Consider the following 20,907-nt stretch of genomic DNA (forward strand, 5'->3'; position numbering starts at 1 on the left):
TTGAAGCAGGCTGTCCCTGGTGCCGGGTGATGGAAGTCGGACCCAACAGAGAAGGAGTGCGTGGTGGAGCCGTGGCAAGGACCGGGGGCCTGGAAGCAGTCGACAGGGCCCTCTCTACCACGTCGAACGCCGAAAGAGAGCCGCTCTCTCTGGGATCTGAGAGCAGACCCTCACTCGGATCCGACAGGTGGACCGAGGCCGGCGCCGAAGCGTTCAGATCCGACAGACCAGTATGCTCTGACCTGGACGGTGCCGAAGGCATACTGAAACTCTCAGATCCGAAGCTCAGCCTTCGGCTCTAAGAGCTTGGATCCAACAAAAATGGACCCGACAGGCTCGTGGGAAGTGTCGGTGCTGAAGTACTCGAGACTGTCGGCGCCGACCCACCCCCGGTTCCAAGGCTGCCCAGCTCCGAAAGCTCCGAACCCAGGAAGTGGGATGGAGAAGGAGCTATCGGGGCAAAGAAAGGGGTCGAGCTCCCCCCCAGAGGGGGGGGGGGCAGGAGCACTCCCATCTGCAGTTGGCCTGGAGGAACCTTTGCATCATCCGGTCCAAATCCGCATCAGAAAGGCTGGGAGTGGATCTCGACAAGGCCACCGAGGCAGGACAGGAGTGCCGCCTCGATGACATCGAAGGAGATTGGGTCTCCTCCTCCTCAGGACCTGGTGAAAAACATGGAGACCGGATCCGAGAGGGAGGAGACCGGGAAGCCCTGGAAGGAGAAGACCTCTTAGCCAGGGGGGCCAACGCGGAGGCCTTGGCCCTCTGCTTGTGGTGCTTCTTCCTCCTTTTGTCTTTCCTGGCCTCCCTTTCCTCCAGGCCTACAGCAGGAGGTTGAGTGCCGGCCGGGGGGGGAGAGAGGCAGGAGTGGCCGCCGCCGAAGCCGCGGTGGAAGCCATGGTAGGACCAGAGGCCGAAGCTGAATCCGGGGGCAAGAGAACCGCCAGGATCAGCTTGGATCTCCGGTCCTTAGGTGCCCTGGGGTTGAACACCACACAGATGGAACACCCAGAGGAAAGGTGTCCAACCCCAAGGCACAGAACACACCGAGTGTGGCCATCAGCCAGTGAAAGCTTATTGCCACACTTGGTGCATTTAAAAAAGATTGGTTTTGGGGCCTCAGACATTTTAAGCTAAAGAGGACACACTTGTTAGGCCCCAACACACGCACACAGACCCTGATGAACCAGCGAGGGAGAGAGAGGGAAAAAAATATAACTAAAATAGAGTTAACACTAGGGTTTACAGACCAAAGGGATCTAAACACACCGCACTCACACTAAAGGGATAGAAAAGAATAACATTTTTCTATTTTTTCCTCACAAACTAACGACCAAGCCTGGAGCTCGAAAACCCAGCTGCTGACGACAAGCACGGCAAACTAGATCTGAGGTCAGTCAGGGTTGGCAGGGGTTTATGGGTAGGGGGAGGAGCTAGGAGCTCGGATCTAAGCTGTTGAAAACTGCCGGCTAGGATCCGAAGTCGGATCCGATACCCATAGGTTGCTACACAAATGAAGTTAGCTACTTCAGATTTTATGTTACTACACCGAAAGGTAGTCTGTACCATTACTCAATGAAAACAATTGAGCCGGTTCAATCTGATATGACATTCCTTTACTGCATATGAGGTAGCATCTAGTATAACAATGAATGATACACATATGTAGCAAAAACCGTACTTCAGCTTTACAGCCTCAACTGTAAGGCTCAATGTCTCCCATACAAAAAAATAAGTCCAAACTTTATAGTCTCTTTCTAGCTTACATCAGCAGTTTAGGGAATATGCCAGAATCCCATGAAGGTGGTCTGCTGACAGTTTTTTGACAGTTAGTTTCCCATGTTTTCCGTTCCTGAAGAATAACTCCTCGGCCTTGCTCTTATCCTGCATGTCCTGTTGATGAGAGACAGCTGCATACAAGAATTCATCTTGACCTGCTTGTAGGTAATAAATTTCACAAACTGCATAGTTTATAAAGATAAAATATTTTACTTCTAATTTCTAATAACAATGAATGCCAGGCCATATGCCTTCTTGCCAAGAGTATAAACTATGTGCAATTGTTCTACACCAAAAGCAGAGTATTTATTTTACATTTTAAGACAAATTCACTGAAAGCCATTTTAACTTGTTCACTGCTGAAAGCAGAATATATCAAATCTCACAATTCCCTATTTTCAATTAAAAGGCGGAAAATGCCTGTTCATTTTCGACTTCAGTTGAACAGATTGAAACTTTTTCCAATTTATTCAGGTTAACCATCATAATTTGTTGGTTTCTGTATGTTTTTCGCAAATGACAACTTAAATAGCAATTCCAGATAGTTAATATGACTATAATGCCTAAAACTACTACTACAGGATGTATTAACGAATTTAAAATTTCTTTTCCTGATGTGGACTAACCCGTAAAGATATCCTACCAACTGTGAGCAGTGTCTTTTTTGGTCTTTTTAGCCAAATTAAGTAATTTATCTTTTGCAATGATGCTCAATGCTTCATAATACAGAATACTTTTATTTCTTTTTTCCAAATACTCTCTAAGGATTTCAGTATTATTCATTATATTCCTTAAATTATCCAAAGATACAGATATATTGGAAAGCTGTATTAAATCATAACTCCAATTTATGGAAGTATTCACTTCTATGGTTTTAGTAAACACATAGCTCTGATTATTTCATTTAAGGAAATCAACATGTGATAAACATCCTACAAAAGGTAATTGTAAATTATGACCTACAATGGTCCACTTACATAAGTTAACAGAATGCTGCAGTAAACATGGTTCATAGATAGGCAAATGCTGCCCACAAATTAACCCATTTTGAGTCTGTGTACGTTACTCAATTTTATGTGTTTTTCCCCGGGTTCCTATGAGTATAACGAAAACGCATTATGTCGAATGCATTTTCGTCGACACATAGAGCGAACAGGCAAAACAGCGAAGTGGCTGTTCAGCAAATTCTTTCCCTGGGAAAGAAGTCACTTGACCGCTTCATTGTTTTGCCGTGTTCTGAAGTGTAGTGACCTTTAAAGGAATTTATGCTGTGAGCACCCTTCAACAGATACTTTTTGTATTGTGATTCTAGGTGTCTAGGTAGTTTCTGTACTTCTGTGTTTCAGTACTGAGCCTGTTAAGTATTTTGGACTTTTTTCAGTTTCTTGCCTCATTTTAAAGTGTATGTGCACTGATTGGTATAATTCTCAACAATGATGCACTGTAAACAGTCCTCTACAACATCTATCTATGTGAATGGACCCTGTTTAGTGATTGGTTATATATTCCTGCAATTGTGGTATGCTGAACAGTTTCTGGATCCATATAAATGGATCTTCCAGATGTTATGCTAGTGCACAGTTTTATGTTTTTTGACTTTCAGGTATGTTTTCTCATCTTAGTAGCTCCTAAAAAACAGAATTAAACAATTATAGACCCATAGCCATCCTTTCCCCTATGTCAAAAGTCTGGAAAAATGTATCTACACTCAATTACTACAATACCTGTTATCTCACAACCTTATCGCTCCCTCCCAACATGGTTTCAGACCAAAACATAGCACCAACACAGCCCTAAATAATTTCTCTAACACCATCAACCAACTGAGAAATTCAAACCAGCAAGTAGCATCAATCTTCCTAGACATATCAAAAGTGTTTGACACTGTCTCCCATCAGAAACTCTTTAGTACTCCTGCCTCACTAAACCTATCAAAGACTTCCCCCTCCTGGTTCCTAAGCTATCTTTCTGACAGACAACAAGCAGTGCGACGGAAATCCAAACTCTCACCACTTCTGCCTATCTTGGTCGGAGTCCCCCAAGGGTCCATACTAGGACCTCTTCTTTTCACCATTTTCTCCAATAATCTAGCCTCATCCACAACACACACTAAAGCAGGTCAGAACATGGATGATTCAGCTTTAATCTGCTCAGCAGATACCTTAGAGACCTCCAAATAGTAGCCCAACAAGTTTTTAATGATATAGAAACATATCTAGGTAAATCACAACTAATCCTCAACCCCCGAAAGACATATTTAATGCTATTTACCAGTAGCAAACAATCACCGACCACCCCTCCTTTCACTATTTGCTCAGCAAACAACACAGTCACCCTAACAGTTGAGCATACAAAACTCCTTGGAGTGACAATTGACAACAAACTCAGATTTGACCAACACATAGCCACCATAATTAAGAAAATTCACATCAAACTTGGCTCACTGTACAGAAGCAAGCCATTCCTTACTGACAATACCAGACTAGCCATATCCAGAACCTTCCTCCTCTCTACACTCCTATATGCTTTTTCCCTCTTTACCAACTTAAAAATGTCAGATATAACCAAATTGGAAACTTGCTACAACAAAATACCCCTTTTCGCAGCCAACCTACCCCACCAAACCCACCATTGTATCGCTCTACATAAATTAAATTGGCTCGAGCTACCTAACCTTCTTCATCTCTACCAACTTAAATTCACACACAATATCATCTTCCATCCTGACAGTTGCCCATCCCTCAAGGAACTTGTTGTTCCTTACTCATACCCATGAAGTCTAAGATCTGCAGACAGAAACTTTCTTACAGTAAACAAAGCTAACAACACTCACGGTGAAGCCCTATTCTCAAATCAAATAGCCAAATTATGGAACTGTCTACCCCACACCCTCCAAAACACATCTGAATCTACCAGTTTTAAATGACTACTATTTGAACATCTATCCAAGAACTGGCATTGCTTCTATGCCACACTTGACTGACAAGATATCTATAACTCTCTCAATACACTGTCCACTCCTTATCTCATTTTCTCCCTCTCCTCAGTGTTTATTGCTACTCAGAAATAAATACATATAAAGGAAATCTCATGTGGTCATAACTATTATTTAATATGTACAATGGTCGTGCCTTCGTTGAAAGTTGGACATCAAGCTGGCACCTCGGCGTTCGTGAAAATCTACTGCTAATCATTAGCAGACCGGAGTTCAACTGTGGCGACCCCTAACTGGGAAAAGCCGAAAGACAACAACAACATTACTAACTTTATTTTTTCTTACAATGATCTTCACTGAAATGCTTGTGTGTTTCTTTTTGAACCTGTATCTAGTAGAAAACTGTATTAAATACTACTTTGTAAAGACTAACTAGAAGATATGTATTCTGCATCTTACTCTATGTATACTGTTGTACTATCTAATTATTGTATATTGCTTGTATTTGTGTTGAGCTTTTCTCCCCGGGCCTCCGCTGAAAATGGGCTTCTGGCCAGTCGGACTTTCCTGGTAAACAAATGAAAATAAATAAATAAACACTTTAAACCCATCCATGGGTCCCCTGAAATTACCTGTGATATGATCCCAGTTATTTTCACTATAAGTAATACATAATCTTCAACCATGGGATCACTAAGGCCAATCTAACACCAAATTGGATTGTTAACTTAAAGACTGTAAGGGAAACTGGCTAAACTTAAAATGGTCTGCAAGGGTAGCTAACCTACTACTTACCTATGAACCTATTATGGGGTTTTGATTACAGAAGACAGTGGCTAGGATCCACCTTTCACTTGTTGCATGACATATTGTAGTGTGCATTGATAGGAGATGAGCATGCTACAGAGCCCTGGATGTAGAGAATGCAAGAATCTTGTAAAGATTAGGAAACCAATTGGGTGAAGTGCAGTGCAAGCAATACTGTTCATTCCATTCTTCAGGGCCAAGCATTTTCAAAAGATAAATTATTAGAGCATGCACAACTTTGTGATCCGCACTAAGGCAGCATCTCTACCATTTAAGGGTATGAGTCTGCAGAAATAAGATTACTTTCCCAACCTAATCCACTGGAACTAAACATTCTACTTTGTGATGGTTACAACTGTCCATTATTGTTAAAACTAGAGAAACTGACTTCTTTACTTGAGGACTCTGTGCATGATTTTGTTATTTGCGTCTGTGATACAGGTCTTTCATTTGGTTTCGATGGCTAAACTGTTCTTTGGTAAGTAACTTATGAGGCCTGGTACTACTATAACAACAGTGGCGGCTGATGGCTTCAAATCAAAAAGGAGCTGCTGGAAACATCTGAATGGGTGGGGCCAATGTAAAGGGGTGTGGCCAACTAGAAAGGGGTGGGGCTATGCTAAAAACCACAAAAACTGGGTCTTTAATTAAATAAGCTGCCCTGGGTGCCAAACCATCATTATGAGAGGCCAGCACCTAACACTATGCACTGCATAAATGTGTAAATTACTGCTTCTGCAACTAAATCATTGTTTCTGCAACAGTGTGAAATATGTCTTTGTGACAGTGTGAATTGTTGTCTACACACAGTGCATCCTCTAGTGTAATACTTTCTGCATCTACACATTATACACTCCATTATGTCCATTGGTTTACATACAGACCCTTAAAGCCAACGCAGTAGACCCAAAAACACTCCAATAAAACCAACAAGGGTCCAGTACCACAATAAAGTGCAAAAGTCAATTTTAATAACTAAATAAAGCTAAATACATGAGCGCTTTCATCTGAGACACAGACTTCTTCAGATAAATCTTTTATCTGAAGAAGTCTGTGTCTCAGACGAAAGCGCTCATGTATTTAGCTTTATTTAGTTATTAAAATTGACTTTTGCACTTTATTGTGGTACTGGACCCTTGTTCGTTTTATTACATACAGACCCTCCTAGAAGTTTTATTGCTTGGCAGACACAACTTGAATTAATACGCTATACACTTTGTTTATAAATTCTCAACATAGTTGATGTATCTCACTGGTTTCCACTCATGTCCAGCATAAATCAATAATGAAGCATTTGACTCAAATAGTGAATTTCTCATACTCGTTTGCCTATATGCCCTTTCAGTAAAGTTACATTCAGCTCCAATGTCTAGTTTAAATGTAATGAAGTTACCCTTTATGCAGTTCAGTGATCATAACACTGGCAAAACTGTTAAGTTTCTTAGCCCATTGAAGAAGTTGCATGTACAGCATCAATGCACAAGTCAATAGTATTCCAAAAGAAGTTGTTGTCTGCCTTATATAGGTCAGTAAATAATTATTTAAATTAAAATTTACACAGCCATTAACTTTGTTTGCATTAGCTACTTGCAAAATCATTCCTATCCTTTTTTTTTCAGACTTGCATACCCATAAGAAATTGTTGAAATGTCATGCTGTCTACAGTCTGTATTAGAAGCTCAACAAGACTTTTTTGTTGCATTGATAAAATACCTCAAAAAGTCATTTTTTATGAACTGACTACTACTCAGTTCTAACCGCATAATTTGTTTCATGCATAACTGAAATTTTGCTTGCTGCCATACTGTTTGAAGAATTTCTTATTATTGTGCTTTGATGTCACAATAGTATTCTGTGCATTGCCAACAGACTTTAGCTTTGTTTTTAAATGTTACTCATATCTAAGTCTTCTGCAACCACATTAATTTGAATATTTGTTAACTCTGCTTCTCTACACAATTGTTTTCCAGTGTCAAAGCAAATTACTTCTTAGTTTGTCATTTTGTATCCCTCATCCGAGTCTGCCTTGAAAAAAAAATTAATGCAAATTGCCAATTTCACATTCTTTATTTCTGCATCTTAAATCAATCATGTATTCATCCGTAGATTAATGTGAAGCCTGGTACTAGTGGAAAATAAATGACATGTATGTACGCCCGTTATTTTTAAGCTGACAATAGACAACTAAATGAGGTTGTTTCTTTCAGTATAGTTAAATGTCTGAAATGCTTTTATTATATCATCACCTTCCAGGTGAAAGAAAACTGCATCTTGGACTTCTTTGCCCTCTTTGGATAATCCTAAATAGATGCTGTAAAAATTAAACTTCTGTACCTAGTGTTTTCAACTTTTCTGCCAAGTTAACATGAAAAAGCAATGACTGTAGTAGTGTTATCAGAGTGGAAAGCCACGCTGGAAATGCAGCAGCTGTTAGGAAGTAGTGTTTTTTTGAAAATACCTAGTCCTCTACTGTTCTCAAAAGTATTGTGGTTGTTTCATCTGGAAAATGGCAATTTCAGCTTTTGCAAGCATGTTCTGGAATTTCATTCATTTTTGTTGCAGTGTATTACTTCGCATCATTCTTTTGTTTGTAACTGATCATTCTGGCTTGTTTCTGTCCTGCTGGCATCCTGTTTTACCCGAAATTAGATATTTCATGTTCTTAGGGCTTGCTGTGGTTTTTCATTTTCTTTCGTATAATGGCAGAAATTTGGTGCTTTCATGTCATTTCATTATTTAAAATGAGTTTTCCATTTCCATTTTTCAGTACTGCTCTTTATGTAAAAGATGCTGCTGTCAAGTAGTGGATTCTTGTTTCACTGTACAGTGTTGTTGCATTTTTTAAACCCAGATACTCCCAGTTCTGAATGCAAAGTTTGACCGGTTGCTGCAAAATGAGCCAAATTCAGTCATGCAGTGATTTCTATGATCCTACTGCTTACGTAACAATGTGTATTGTTGTTTATTTGTGGGTTCAGTGAGTCTTTTTAGCACACCTAAAGTAAGGGATAGTCATACAGGTATACAAGAGTTTTCAAAAGTAACGATACCCTTTAGTATAACTGGTAGCACCTGCCTAAGTAAGACAGAGTCGTGACCTAGCCTTATGGGATTCTTAAAGTCCATACCATGCTGTACATTATAATACCTTAAAAGACTGTGTAGGAGTTAGAATGGAAAAACTTCATCACTGCTCTACTAGTTGTGTGAGTTGTATGTTCATGGCAGATATTTCTGAGTTTTTCTGCATACATGCAACATTCAGCTACATGGAAGACGGCAGCAGCAGCAGAGGAATTAGTGGAGGATAAAAGCAGTGATAAAAATGGAAAATATGCAGCCAAAACTGTACATTTTAATATAGTTTTTATTGCCTTACCCATTAGAAATATTCATACTTTAGTCATTATTTGACCTCTTTTAAAAAAATCAAATCTTGTTGTTAAAGGAGTTGAACATAGAATTGTATTGTGGACATCAGATGTTTAATGGATTTAACAGACTTGTGTTTTACAGCTCCCATTTACAATGTTAATGTAATTGTATTCACAACTGTACGTATGAATTACAAACATGAGAAAAAGACGATCCCAGTAATAGATGACATTTGCTTTATAGCATCTCCCAGCTCCTGCAGTTAGTGAAATGCTAGCTGTCCTTTCTCATTTTGTTCTAGGATCACAGGTTCATAGGTGATTACTAGGTTAATAGCACAAGAGCCTTTAGAAACCTAGGCAATAATACCCAGGATATGATGTCATATCTTAATTCCCCAGATAAGGGATGGGGTAGCATCAGGGTTGTGGGTCTTTGGGTGTTGCAGCAATGAGTCAATTTACAGACTGCCTCTGTCCATAACGGACATAGCCAGTACCCCAGGATTGAATTTATGGTTCTCCATCCATTTATCCAAATTCTTTTTGAAGAAAGTGAGGGACAGGCTTTGTTTTACAAAGATGGAAGGTTTATTCCAAAGATGAAGTAGCCTTTGAGATACGAGTCTGTCTCTCCATCAAGTTCTGTTAAAAGTCACAAATAAGGTTCAGTACATGGAACATGTAATCCTTGTATAATTTCTGTTGCAAATATGTAGCATTTTCATCAGGGCTGGATCACAGAATGCCTTGTAGGTCAGGCATAACTCACCTCTCAATAAAAGATATGAGACGGAGTGAAGGAATAGGGCCTTTAGTCAGTTTGCATAAGTCGAGCAGGCTTTGTATTTTTTAGTAAGAAACCTCTGGAACCTCTCTGATTTTGGTGTAAGTGCCCATTAGGTATATGCAGAAGGGAGCATCATGCTCAATTATGGGCCTAAGATTCTTTTGAATGTCTTTTAATCTGAGCTTCACTATCAAACCTGCTATCCAGGACCTCGCTCCATGAATTAGCATCTATATTTTTTTCATTCTCATATGTCTTTCACTTTCCGGCACTTACATTCCCAGTGCTCTGAGCATTTTCCTTCTGTTTCATGCCTCTAACTCTTCCTACTATTCAGTAACCATACACTAAACTCTGTCAAACAGCTTGATGTCATTCATATATATGGTCTCCAAAAAATGTGGTATTTCAGATAATGTGTGACCAGCACCATGAATAATGGGTTGATGATATCTGTAACTCAGTATTGCCATCACTAGCAATGCACCCCTGTGTTCAGAAAGGATTGCCCCTACCCTGTTACAATAAGCTTGAGTTTAAGCATTTAAAAGTAAACACACTGAGCACTAAAATAACATAATAATTAAAGCATGGAAACAGTCTGAAAATGCAGACACACAAACACACAAACACACAGACACACACACACACACACACACACACACATATATATATATATATATATATATATATATATATATATACATGGGTGTATGTTGCTTCATCAAAAGAGCAACATAGTGAACCTCAGCTTATCAAGCATAAATGCTCAAAATGTATACTATCAAAAAAAAAAAGTAAACTCTTTTTTGCTGGGTACAAGTCCCCATCCCCAATTCCACCCCTATACCCCCTACTAATTATATATACCAACAATGAGATTGCATTGCTATGTCTCAGTTATCTATTTTTTATGAGGCATAGTGATCGCAGAGTTGGTATTCATATAGTCAAGGGTGTAGATCATCCTTTTCCCCCACATCAAGTGGGGGGGGGGACTTGGCCTGTGCAAAAAAAAAAAAAAAAAGAAACTTTAAAGGTAAAAAGTGATTTTCAGCATTTGCTGATCCTCCTGTGCTTTCAGTCTTTTTTTTTCAGCATTTCAGGGCTTATCACAAGTCTCATCTTTTCAACAGGGAACCTTGCAGATGATTTTGTGCATAATATATGTATATGTATCTGTATATGTATATCTACTCGGCACTGATAATGGGGTGTGTTCAAATGTTTGTGAGCTGAGTAAACTCTTTCTGCATCACCAGGCATTTATCACTGCTCCGCCTATGATCTGTAACTTAGCTCCATTAATACTATAGAAAACTATGAAGCACTGCACTCTGTGTATGTACAAATATAAACACAGATTCTACAAAATTCATATCACACATAAATCAAACAGATGTGACATGTATCACATTCAGACTGAAAAAGTAAAGTAAATTCATAAAAAATTTACCAAAACTACAATTGCAGTCAGTCAGTCTAAAATATGGCATTACCAGCAAAATGGACCTGAATGTGAAAATCTACACTATGTAACATTAAACTAAAAATCATAACCGAGCTATAATCCTAATCTATATTAACGTGTTTCACTGCTCTTTTAAAAAAAATAACACAAATTATCAAATATAAAAAGCCTAAATCTTGTTCCAGAACCATAGAAAGCCATTGCTGAGGCAGCCCATTCGTGAAAGCATCCATAATCTATGTAAATCACTATTCTACAGAAAAAAGTGTCAAATTACAACATTTATTAAAGCAGTAATAAACAAAAACAGAAAAAAACTATATAAATAGAATATGTGGGGACTGGTCATATGATAAATTAAACAACTTTGTAGTATAGGATTAGGGAATATGTTTCTCCAGTTACCAAGAAACCCGTTCCCTAAACCTGAAGTACAATGTATTGTATTTGGATGGTGCAGTGGTAGTGGTAGTGTTGTCGCCTTACAGTAAGAGGTTCTCCGGTTCAATTCTCGGCTGGGAGTGCCTTCTGTGTCGAGTCTGCATGTCCTCCCTGCGTTTGTATCTGGAGTGTTTCTCCCTGGGTCTCCTCTGAAAATTGGTTCATTCCAAGTCTGACTTTCCTGGTAAACAAATGTTAAATAAATAAAGATTTATCTCACACTCAAGTTATGACAATGCAAAAAGACAACAGTGCATGCCTACTGTTAAGCTATACATAAAAGCAGTAGAAGCATATTTTGATTTTAGTCAATTCATTTTTTGTAGTGATAAAAAATAATTTTACTATACATTAAATCACATCTCCTACAAAGACTTCAGTATCCAGCTTCACTTTTAGCATAAACTCACTCATTAGACAGCAAAACTACCACTAAATGTGACTAAGGTTAGTGGAAGAGCTACAATTTCAGGTAACTCATTTAGATGGTTGCAATGTGATGAGTCGTTATTAAGCACAGGGGTGGTTCACACACAGTTCTTTTCTTACACAATGCATTGACTATGCCATGGAAATTGTCCTTTGGAGTGCACAAGAAGTGAATGAGCCTGAATATCATACAAGTGTATCATTGTGTCCACTCCTAACTCATGTGGCTCATCACAGCTGATCATGTCCATTTGCTCTGTACACAGCAGCTGCCAGCTTCCCAGTTCAATAAGGCTGCTGTTTCAGGTAGAGACAGCTGGTCTGGTAGCAGGTATCAAAGTCGCTGTTACTCACTCTGTAAAGTGAATCCAGAGAGAGAGAGTGTGTGTGTGTGCACACGTGCTCTCGTGTGTGTGTGTGTGTGTGTGTGTGTGTGTGTGTGTGTGTGTGTGTGTGTGTGTATGTATGTGTATGACTATGTGTGATGTAGTAGTAGACCAGCTGCTAACCTGCTAAGAACATGGGAAGAAAGTAATGCCACTGTTAAGGCAGGATGAATGTCCAGCTTTACATCAGTTTCAAGCCTGCAGCTTGGCTTACCTCTGTCACTGTTCTTTTAATGCTGTAAGAAATGAACTTCCACAACACATGAAAATGTGACAGATGACCATAAAGCTGAGACAAAACCAAGAGAATGTGATAAAAGGCATGTATAGATTAGTATAAGATATGTAGCTAACACAAAGGAAATAAGAAGGAATCAGTAAGTTAAAGGAACTGACTGAGAGAAGCATCCAGCAGTTTTATTTATTTGGTAATATCTGACCTTCATAAATTAGAAATCTGTCTTGCTCTGTGTAATATATATATAAATATTTCAGCATTTCTGAGATAAATGATGGCTTAACATTGTGCTTGAATTAAGCAGTCAGAATCGTATTTTGTGATTACTTTTGTTGCAAGAATCATGTTTCATGTCAAGAAGTTAAGTCCTTTTCATCCTTTCTCTTGCAGCTGTCACCCTATGTCTGGTGAATGCTCCTGTAAGTCAGGTTGGTCAGGACTGTACTGCAATGAAACATGTGCACCAGGGTTCTATGGAGAAGACTGCCAACAAATCTGCAGCTGCCAGAATGGTGCAGACTGTCACACAGGGACAGGAACGTGCATCTGTGCCCCTGGATTTACTGTGAGTAACATCTCTTGGTTTTGCCATGGTGTGTTTTTGTCCTTGTTTACTAAATGGGTATTACTATCACAACAGAGTGATTAATCTGACAAGAGTATGTGAAATTACTTTTGCATATGGAAAGTGATAATGAATATACTTCTTCAAGCCCAAGCAAATGGGACAGAATACAAAAAAACATGGTTTGAATTTAAAAACACGATTTATATTTAAAGCACAGCCACTTCAGGGATTTCCATCTTTATCCACAAGGTACACTAGAAATAAAATCTGCAACAAAACATTGAAATCAGCAGAACCACCTGTCTTTTGTGACTTGTCCATACAGGACTGTAAAACAAGCATTCAGGACCGATTTATTTAGTAATGTGCTGTTGGAAGAGACAGTCCTGAGATGCAATATCTTAATTTCATTTGCTTTCTTTCTCTCTTCTTCTTTCGGCTTTTCCCGGTTAGGGGTCCCCACAGTGGATCACCATGTCCGCTCATGATTGGCAGTGGAGTTTTACAGTGTCGAGTTGCCAGCCCAGTGCCCAACCTTCCACAGAAGGCACACACGCACTCACACCTAGGGCCAATTTGGAGTGTCCAATCCACCTACAGCATGTCTTTGGGATGTGGGAGGTAACCGGAGCACCCGAAGGAAACCCACATGACCACAGGGAGGACATGCAGACTCCGCACAGAAGGCACCCCAGCCGAGGATCGAACCGGAGAACCTCTTGCTGTCAGGCGGCAATGCTAACCACTGCACCACCTTGGCCGCCCCCATTCATTTGCTTTCCTGTTCATGCAAAAATACAAGTAGTGTAATTTCCTTTCATTCAATAGTTACTGTGACGTGCTTACAGACAAAAGTATAACAGAACTCCTGCGTTGATTTGTACTTCATTTGCAGAAGCTACAGTTTCAACATCTCTGGTACACCCAAAGGTGTTTTTAGAAGCCAGGAGTATAGAAGCATCAAGCATTTTTCTGGGTTTTGCCTAAAATGATAAGTGATCCTATTCAGAGATGAGTGTTTCATTTCTAAGGTTTCCATTTCTTGAGTAATCCTGAAAACTGACCTAAGTGAACATCCAATTAGAATATTTACATCCACAAGACACAATGTAAACATATGTTAAATGCTAAGTCAAAAAGCGACGAGTATATATAGCACAAATAGAAAGCAGTTTCATTTTCATACATGTAATGAACACTAGCAGAGTGTAGCTCTCACTGGTATGTGCAACAGAGGAGAACAGTAAATTTAAAAGTTTTTGAGTTATGTAGGTCGTAGCTGTCAGCTCGTGGCTGCCAAGCTTGGTACATTGTTACATTGTTGTTACCTGAGCAGTAGTTGGAATATTTTAACAAGGATGGGACCTACTGTTACAGTACACTGATCATGGCCTGCTGTGTGGGAACTGACTGAACTATAGAAGAAAAGGTTCTAATGTGCACTGGTCCCAAGTGATGTGATACAGTGAGTTAGGTAGCACATCCTTGTATATGCTCTAGTATATCAAGGCATGGTATGGAACATTCTGGTAGAACACAGAGGTAAAAAAGGAAGTGAAGGCTGGAAAGAAAATTTATACTGAAAACAGGTGTATCATTTGATCAGTTTGTTCTCCTGTGCTGTTTTTTTTTCTTAGCACATTTATTATATCTTCTCATTTCAAGTGTCTCCATTGAAAATATTAAAGTTTTGGGTTCCAACTGCCCCAGTGTGAGCTTTTGAAAGAAATTTCTTTCTAGCAAAGCTATAGCCAATTAATTTAGTCACACTGATGAGATAGTAAATTGCAAAACAATAGACATTTGGGGGTGCATTCCTGTCCACGGGAAAGTAATAGTTCTGAGTGACAGTAGGATTTCCATAGGTTAGTAATTCTATTTGTATTACAGTCGTGGAAGGTCAGACATGCTAACTCTAAAGGAACAAGGGATTTGCACTGGTACTCATCCTTGTGTGTTATTTTAAAATAAGACCTGGGTGGTACTGTGGTGCAATGGTTAGCATTGTCAGCTCTCAGCAAGAGGTTCAATTCTTGGCCAGGGTGCCTTCTCTGTGGAGTCTGTATGTCCTCTTTACATTCGCATGGGTTTCCTCTCACATTCTAAAGGCATGTGTCTGGAGCATTTCTCCCCAGGCATCTGCTGATAATGAGCACTGTCTGAGTCAGACTTTCCCAGTAAACAAATGTTAAATAAATAAGTAAAATAGTAAATCAGGCAGTATTACCACTACTGCTGTTATTAAAGCAGTCCCAGTACCAGAATGTATAAAGTGAGGTGAAATAAGGAGTTCCTTGATGAACGCATGATTAATACATAGGTTATCAGTCATGATTTGCAGAAGTAACTTTCTGCAGTGGGATGATCCCCTGAAATGCATAACAGGACTGATTTGCAGAAAATCTAGCAAAACATTCTTTTCATGCTGAGATCACTGCAAAACTGGCAAAAAGTATCTTTCTCCAGCTTCCAGTAAATTCAGAGTTGTCTGTTTAAAGTAGCAAGGCTATCTCCTTGGATGCCACCTGAGGAGATGTGATATTTTGTTATTGTTAGTAAGTCTTGATAATTACATTTAGAGCTCGGTTTACAACTGTCATTTGATATATAGATCTTGCCTGACTAGCCTGACTACTGCCTTTCCTCACTTAAAATATTCTAGGCCTAAAGATAAATAACTTCAATTTGTTCTCATAATCATTTTCTTTCATATTTACATAAGTTTAAAAATTAAGTACTAAACTTCTTTTTTTTTTATTTTCACCCTTGTACTATCACATGATTCTTGGAATTAAAACAGTGATGTCACTAAACCAGTAAATATTAATGCAAAACCTATGGTGCATCTGTATACAACTATTGTGCAGATCTGGAATGTGTGTTCTGTCATTAGACCAGAGCAGATACCTGATGTCAGAATTCCATAAATAATTATCATTCCATTTTTTTGTATGTAAACCATGAGGTTAAGTGCTTTATATTTATGCACTTGGATACATTTTTTTCTTAACATGTTTGGAAGTTTTTATCAGAAGGCAATTACATCTAATAAACATGGCCTTATTGAAAAACATTCTTGAATTAAGTTTAATTCCAGGTGGATAGACAATGCTGAGATCCAGGAAATAAAACAAAAATATATTAATTTCCCTTCTTTCTTTTCAATATCTTGTCACAAAGGTTGCTTGTATATTGTCAATGAAGTTTTGGGATTAGAAGGGCTTGATCCCTGAATGTAGTTTCCACTACTTAGGTAAAAATGTTAGGGTATTTCAACAGGAATCAGTGTCATCCTGTTAATGTACTTTGTATTCAAAGAAAGAAAGTGCAAGCCTTATGGCTTAATCTGTTCAGAAGTTCATATAAGGTTATAGATCATTTATTCACAGATGTGCATATATTCCTTATCATGCAATACATAGCTTTTATTGCTACACTAAAAGTAAGAAAAATGAGGACTTAATACTTACATAAAAAGAACAGGTGATAGGTTCATAGGTGATTTTAGGCTAATGACCCCAAGGGGCCTTTGTAAGCCTGGCCATGCTTCCCAAACATATCTGGCATGTTTTGATACCCTTATGTTATTTTAAGAGGTGTATGTAGGCTTGGGCAGGAGTGGTTGAGCATTTACAGGTTGCTACTCTCTACTACAAACAGAGGTGCCAGACCAGAGGTACATTTCTGGTCTAGTGGTCCAAGTTATGCTTGAACTGGGTTAGGAAAAAAACACTGCTTCTCCTGGATGGGAAGCCTGTTCCAGAAAAGGGATAGTCTCTGAGCCACATATCTGTCCCCGACATGTCCTATATATGTAGCAGACAAGATTTAGTTTCATAGATTGTGCAATTCTGATGTCATTTGTTTTGTGGATGTGCAGCAGGTCCATCAGAGTGGGATCAGAGGATGCTTTGTAGGCCAGGCACAGCTAATCTCTTAACAGTCTGCGGGAGACTGAGTGCAGGAATGGGACTTTATTATAGTCTGCATATGACATGTTGTTTACACCTCTGTGGATGCTCCAGCTGTTGCATCTGCCTGGTCAGGTACATATCAAAGGGGGCGTTGTGCTCAATAATTTGTCTGATGAGGGCCAAGTACAGTGGAACAATGATATCATTGGATTTAGACTCCATACCCTTTTCTATAAGCTGCATAATGTAGAATGATTTCCTAACTACCATATACATATGATGGCCAAAGGCCAGGTTCCTGTCTACATTTGTTTCCAAATCCTGGAGTACAGGATCTACTCTTAGGGGTGTTTTGTCAGTGTGGTAGTTTCCAGTGATACTCATCTTCCTAAGGGGATACTATTATGAATTTCCTGGCATTGAGTTTTAGATCACAGATCCTGCACCAGTTACTAGTCTGTGTCAGGCCTTTTTGGAGGGTATTTGTGTCTTTGGGGGATTCTGTGACTGTGCCTAGTTTGCAATCCTCTGCAGACTTGGGTCAGCCAGAGGTCATTGGTATTGGTCTTGACTTGAGAGAAATAGATGTCAAAAAGGAGCAGCCCCAGCACCAACTCTCATGGGATTCTGCTAGTAACTGCCCTCTTTATGGAGGTAGACATGGGTTTCAAGTATACTGCTAAGGTTTTAGGTTTAAAGAGCGCTGTTCATACAATCCCAGGAGGGAGATCATTTTACAGATTTTACCAACTGCCTTGTTTCTTGGGTGGAGGTCAGGAACTCCACAACCATTGCATGCTCTGTGGAATGCATTTCCCATTTAAATATGGAAAGTGTTCACACACACATCATCTGATGTTGTTTGTGGAAGTGTGTACATGTCATAACTCAATAATGTGACTTTAACCTGAAAATGACTCGCAGCCAGTTTCAGAGAATCCCATTATGTTACAACACATGCATTGAGGTACACTTAAAGTGACTAACTCTGTTCATTTCATGGAGAAATTAAATTAGATGTACATGGCTTCTTTACTATATGGTTTAATGTGGAGAATTTGGACGTGAAGGAAATAAAATTGTGAGTGTTTCTGTAATTGTTTGAATTGTGCTTTCAGTGTAATTCTAGTGTTTTCTGCACTGTAATGATGCATATGTGGAGAGGGAACAATTTTTCATATTGGTGAACTTCAGCCTTTCTCAGTGGGGTAGAAAACAATGGAGTTATAGGGGAGCTTGCCCTTTGCAAAATACATTCATTTTCTTGTGTTTTATGAAGTTTTACATTATATTATTAGCTAAGTTTTCAGTGATTTGTACTTTATTTTTTTACATGAATCTCACATCATGTCCAGAATGTAATGGCTTCTGCTCAGCTCTCTAAGAAAAAATGACAAATGGGGAATAGAGGAATGGACACTGACATAGGACTTAGAGGACTTATTTACAATGTTGGGGAGGGGACCCAAAAAACGATACAACAAATGTAAATCAAGGAACAATAAATACTAGAACAATGCTAGAAAGAAGAAATTCAGTACTGAAAAACATAGTGTTTTGGACAAGTCTTTCATTCCTTGACAAGCTACATTTTAGTCAATATCTACAATTAAGTCTGATCACTTTTCCAAAGTGTATAGCACTTTAGTTTTGCTGCTTTGATCATTCCTAAAAGAAAACACATAGTGTAAACCAACTAGTCAGCATAATAATTGTACCCGTAGTTAGACTTCAGTTATGGACTATTATTGATGCAGACTAATATTTTAGTAACAATGTACCAAATTTAAACCTTTTGCAGATTATCTTGGCCTTCTAAGTAATGAGACATGGCTACATTTTGGCAGTATTGAGATATCCATATTACTGTTTGCAGACACAATTTATTTTCTAACCAGAGCCATGGTGGTGGTGAGGTTACTTTAGGACTACAAACATCTAGGGCCAGGTTCCAATAGCTGCTGTCAGTGTAAATCTGCCCTGTTTCCACAAGACTTGCTGTCAGTGTTAAGTGACTTACTTTGGTATATGGCCTATCTATAAGCAAGTTTACACCAAAGGCCAGATTCCAAACAACCTGTTCTCACTGTAAGTGGTCACTTACAGTGAGGGCAAGTCTTTTGGAATTGACTCCCTAGTGTTGGTGTACTTTGTATTTTAACCTATCAGCTGCTTTCATTTTCTGTCAGACTTTCTTATTTAGGTTAATCTGATGGAAGACAAAGTATACTAGCAAGGGGGTTCATTAAGGAACTGAGGCAGACACAGTACATCCCACGTTACTCCTCCTGTTAGTCTCCTCAGCAGACCACTCAGGTGAGTGGAATCTGACTCTGTTATCAAGCTTCTGACATTTACTAGAAAAGTAATTATTGAGGGAAGCAGTTTTGTGCTCTGCCTAAAGCATATAAAATTTAAATCAGCTGCTACAAAGTCAGCAACCTAGGATACAGTAAGCATGGTGTGACTTCAGGATTAGGCAACTGTGGAGTTCTTGGTGCATTAGAGTATGTGGGACAAATTATATTTTATGGCACAGTGGAGATTATGTAGTTAATTAACAACCACAGCTCTGTAATTTCTCTAAGCCATGTGGTTTGACACTTGTGTATTATCTTTGGCAGGGAGAAGACTGCTCAACCCCTTGTACACCAGGGACATATGGAGTCAACTGTTCCTCAGTTTGTAACTGTAAAAATGGTGCCATCTGTTCGCCTGTGGATGGCTCATGCACCTGTAAAGCAGGTAAGGATTACTCCATGTTTTCAGTTTTTTATGACATTAATATTTTTCCATGTACTAGTCGGTGATTTATTTTAAGAATGCTGTATAAGCAATCAAAAGTCAAAGATAGCAGTAAATTATTTTATCACCATACAGTTTAAACTACTGGACAAGAAAATAAAATATCAGCTCTAATCAAAGATAATGTGCAGGTAACAGAAACTGAGGATGTACTTTGTTATTTTCAGACCAACTAATTGATTTCATTCTTATAATAAAAACTTTTGCTTTTTAATGGTGTTGATATATTCTTACTATAAAAACTACTCTTACTATAAAAACTGTTGTTTTTTAATGGTGTGGATTTACTCTTATTCAGGTCAAAAAAGAAAAGATTCTTGACTGGCTATCCAATGTCAAGGGTGCCAGTGGGGCTGGACACTATGTCTATGGTATTCTTGGTGAAAATACCTCAATGTCATGTCATTTTACTATAGTTACTGAGTAAGCCAGCTCAGGTAGGATATATATACCAGGTATCTACAAGGAAGCCTTTTTGGTACCACTACCTCTTGATGGTGAGAGGCTGTCTTTTTGATCCGGGTATCCATTTTTGTAATTTTTTTATGAGCACATAATTTGCACATTAATTGCATTTCATATTAGGATATTAATCTGTTTGGATTTTTCAAAAATGGTTCATGTTTGTTCACCTTGGAAACTTTAGTCTTGGCATTACCTGTGTGTTCTGTTTTGACCTGAATAAAGTCCTTGATGGTATCCCACATGGCCATTCATCCATTCTCCAACACCCACTTTATTTGATTTGGGGTCATAAGTAGCCAGAACCTGTGCTGGCACTTAGTAAGCATAAGGAAGAATTTAAACACACACACACACACACACACACACACACACACACACACACACACACGCACACGCACACACACACACACACACATGAATACACTCTCAGTCATATTCTGCATTCATACTTCTGGGTAAAAATTGAGGATTCCCCTTTCAGGTTTGACATGTCACTGGCATGTGG

At 39.0% G+C, this 20,907-nt stretch overlaps 1 protein-coding gene across 1 annotated transcript in view; it reads left to right on the plus strand.

The window, feature by feature from the left end:
• MEGF10 (multiple EGF like domains 10) overlaps positions 1–20,907 on the plus strand; it is a 973,700-nt gene that overhangs the window by 670,051 nt on the left and 282,742 nt on the right. The window contains exons 10-11 of the mRNA XM_044060794.1: positions 13,041–13,215; positions 19,757–19,877. Of these exons, the coding sequence (XP_043916729.1) occupies positions 13,041–13,215; positions 19,757–19,877 (296 nt within the window). The remainder of the gene's footprint in view (positions 1–13,040; positions 13,216–19,756; positions 19,878–20,907) is intronic.

The sequence above is a fragment of the Protopterus annectens genome, chromosome 2.part0 (assembly GCF_019279795.1).
Source record: "Protopterus annectens isolate FY-2018-M chromosome 2.part0, PAN1.0, whole genome shotgun sequence".
NCBI classification, from domain to species: Eukaryota; Metazoa; Chordata; order Ceratodontiformes; family Protopteridae; genus Protopterus; species Protopterus annectens.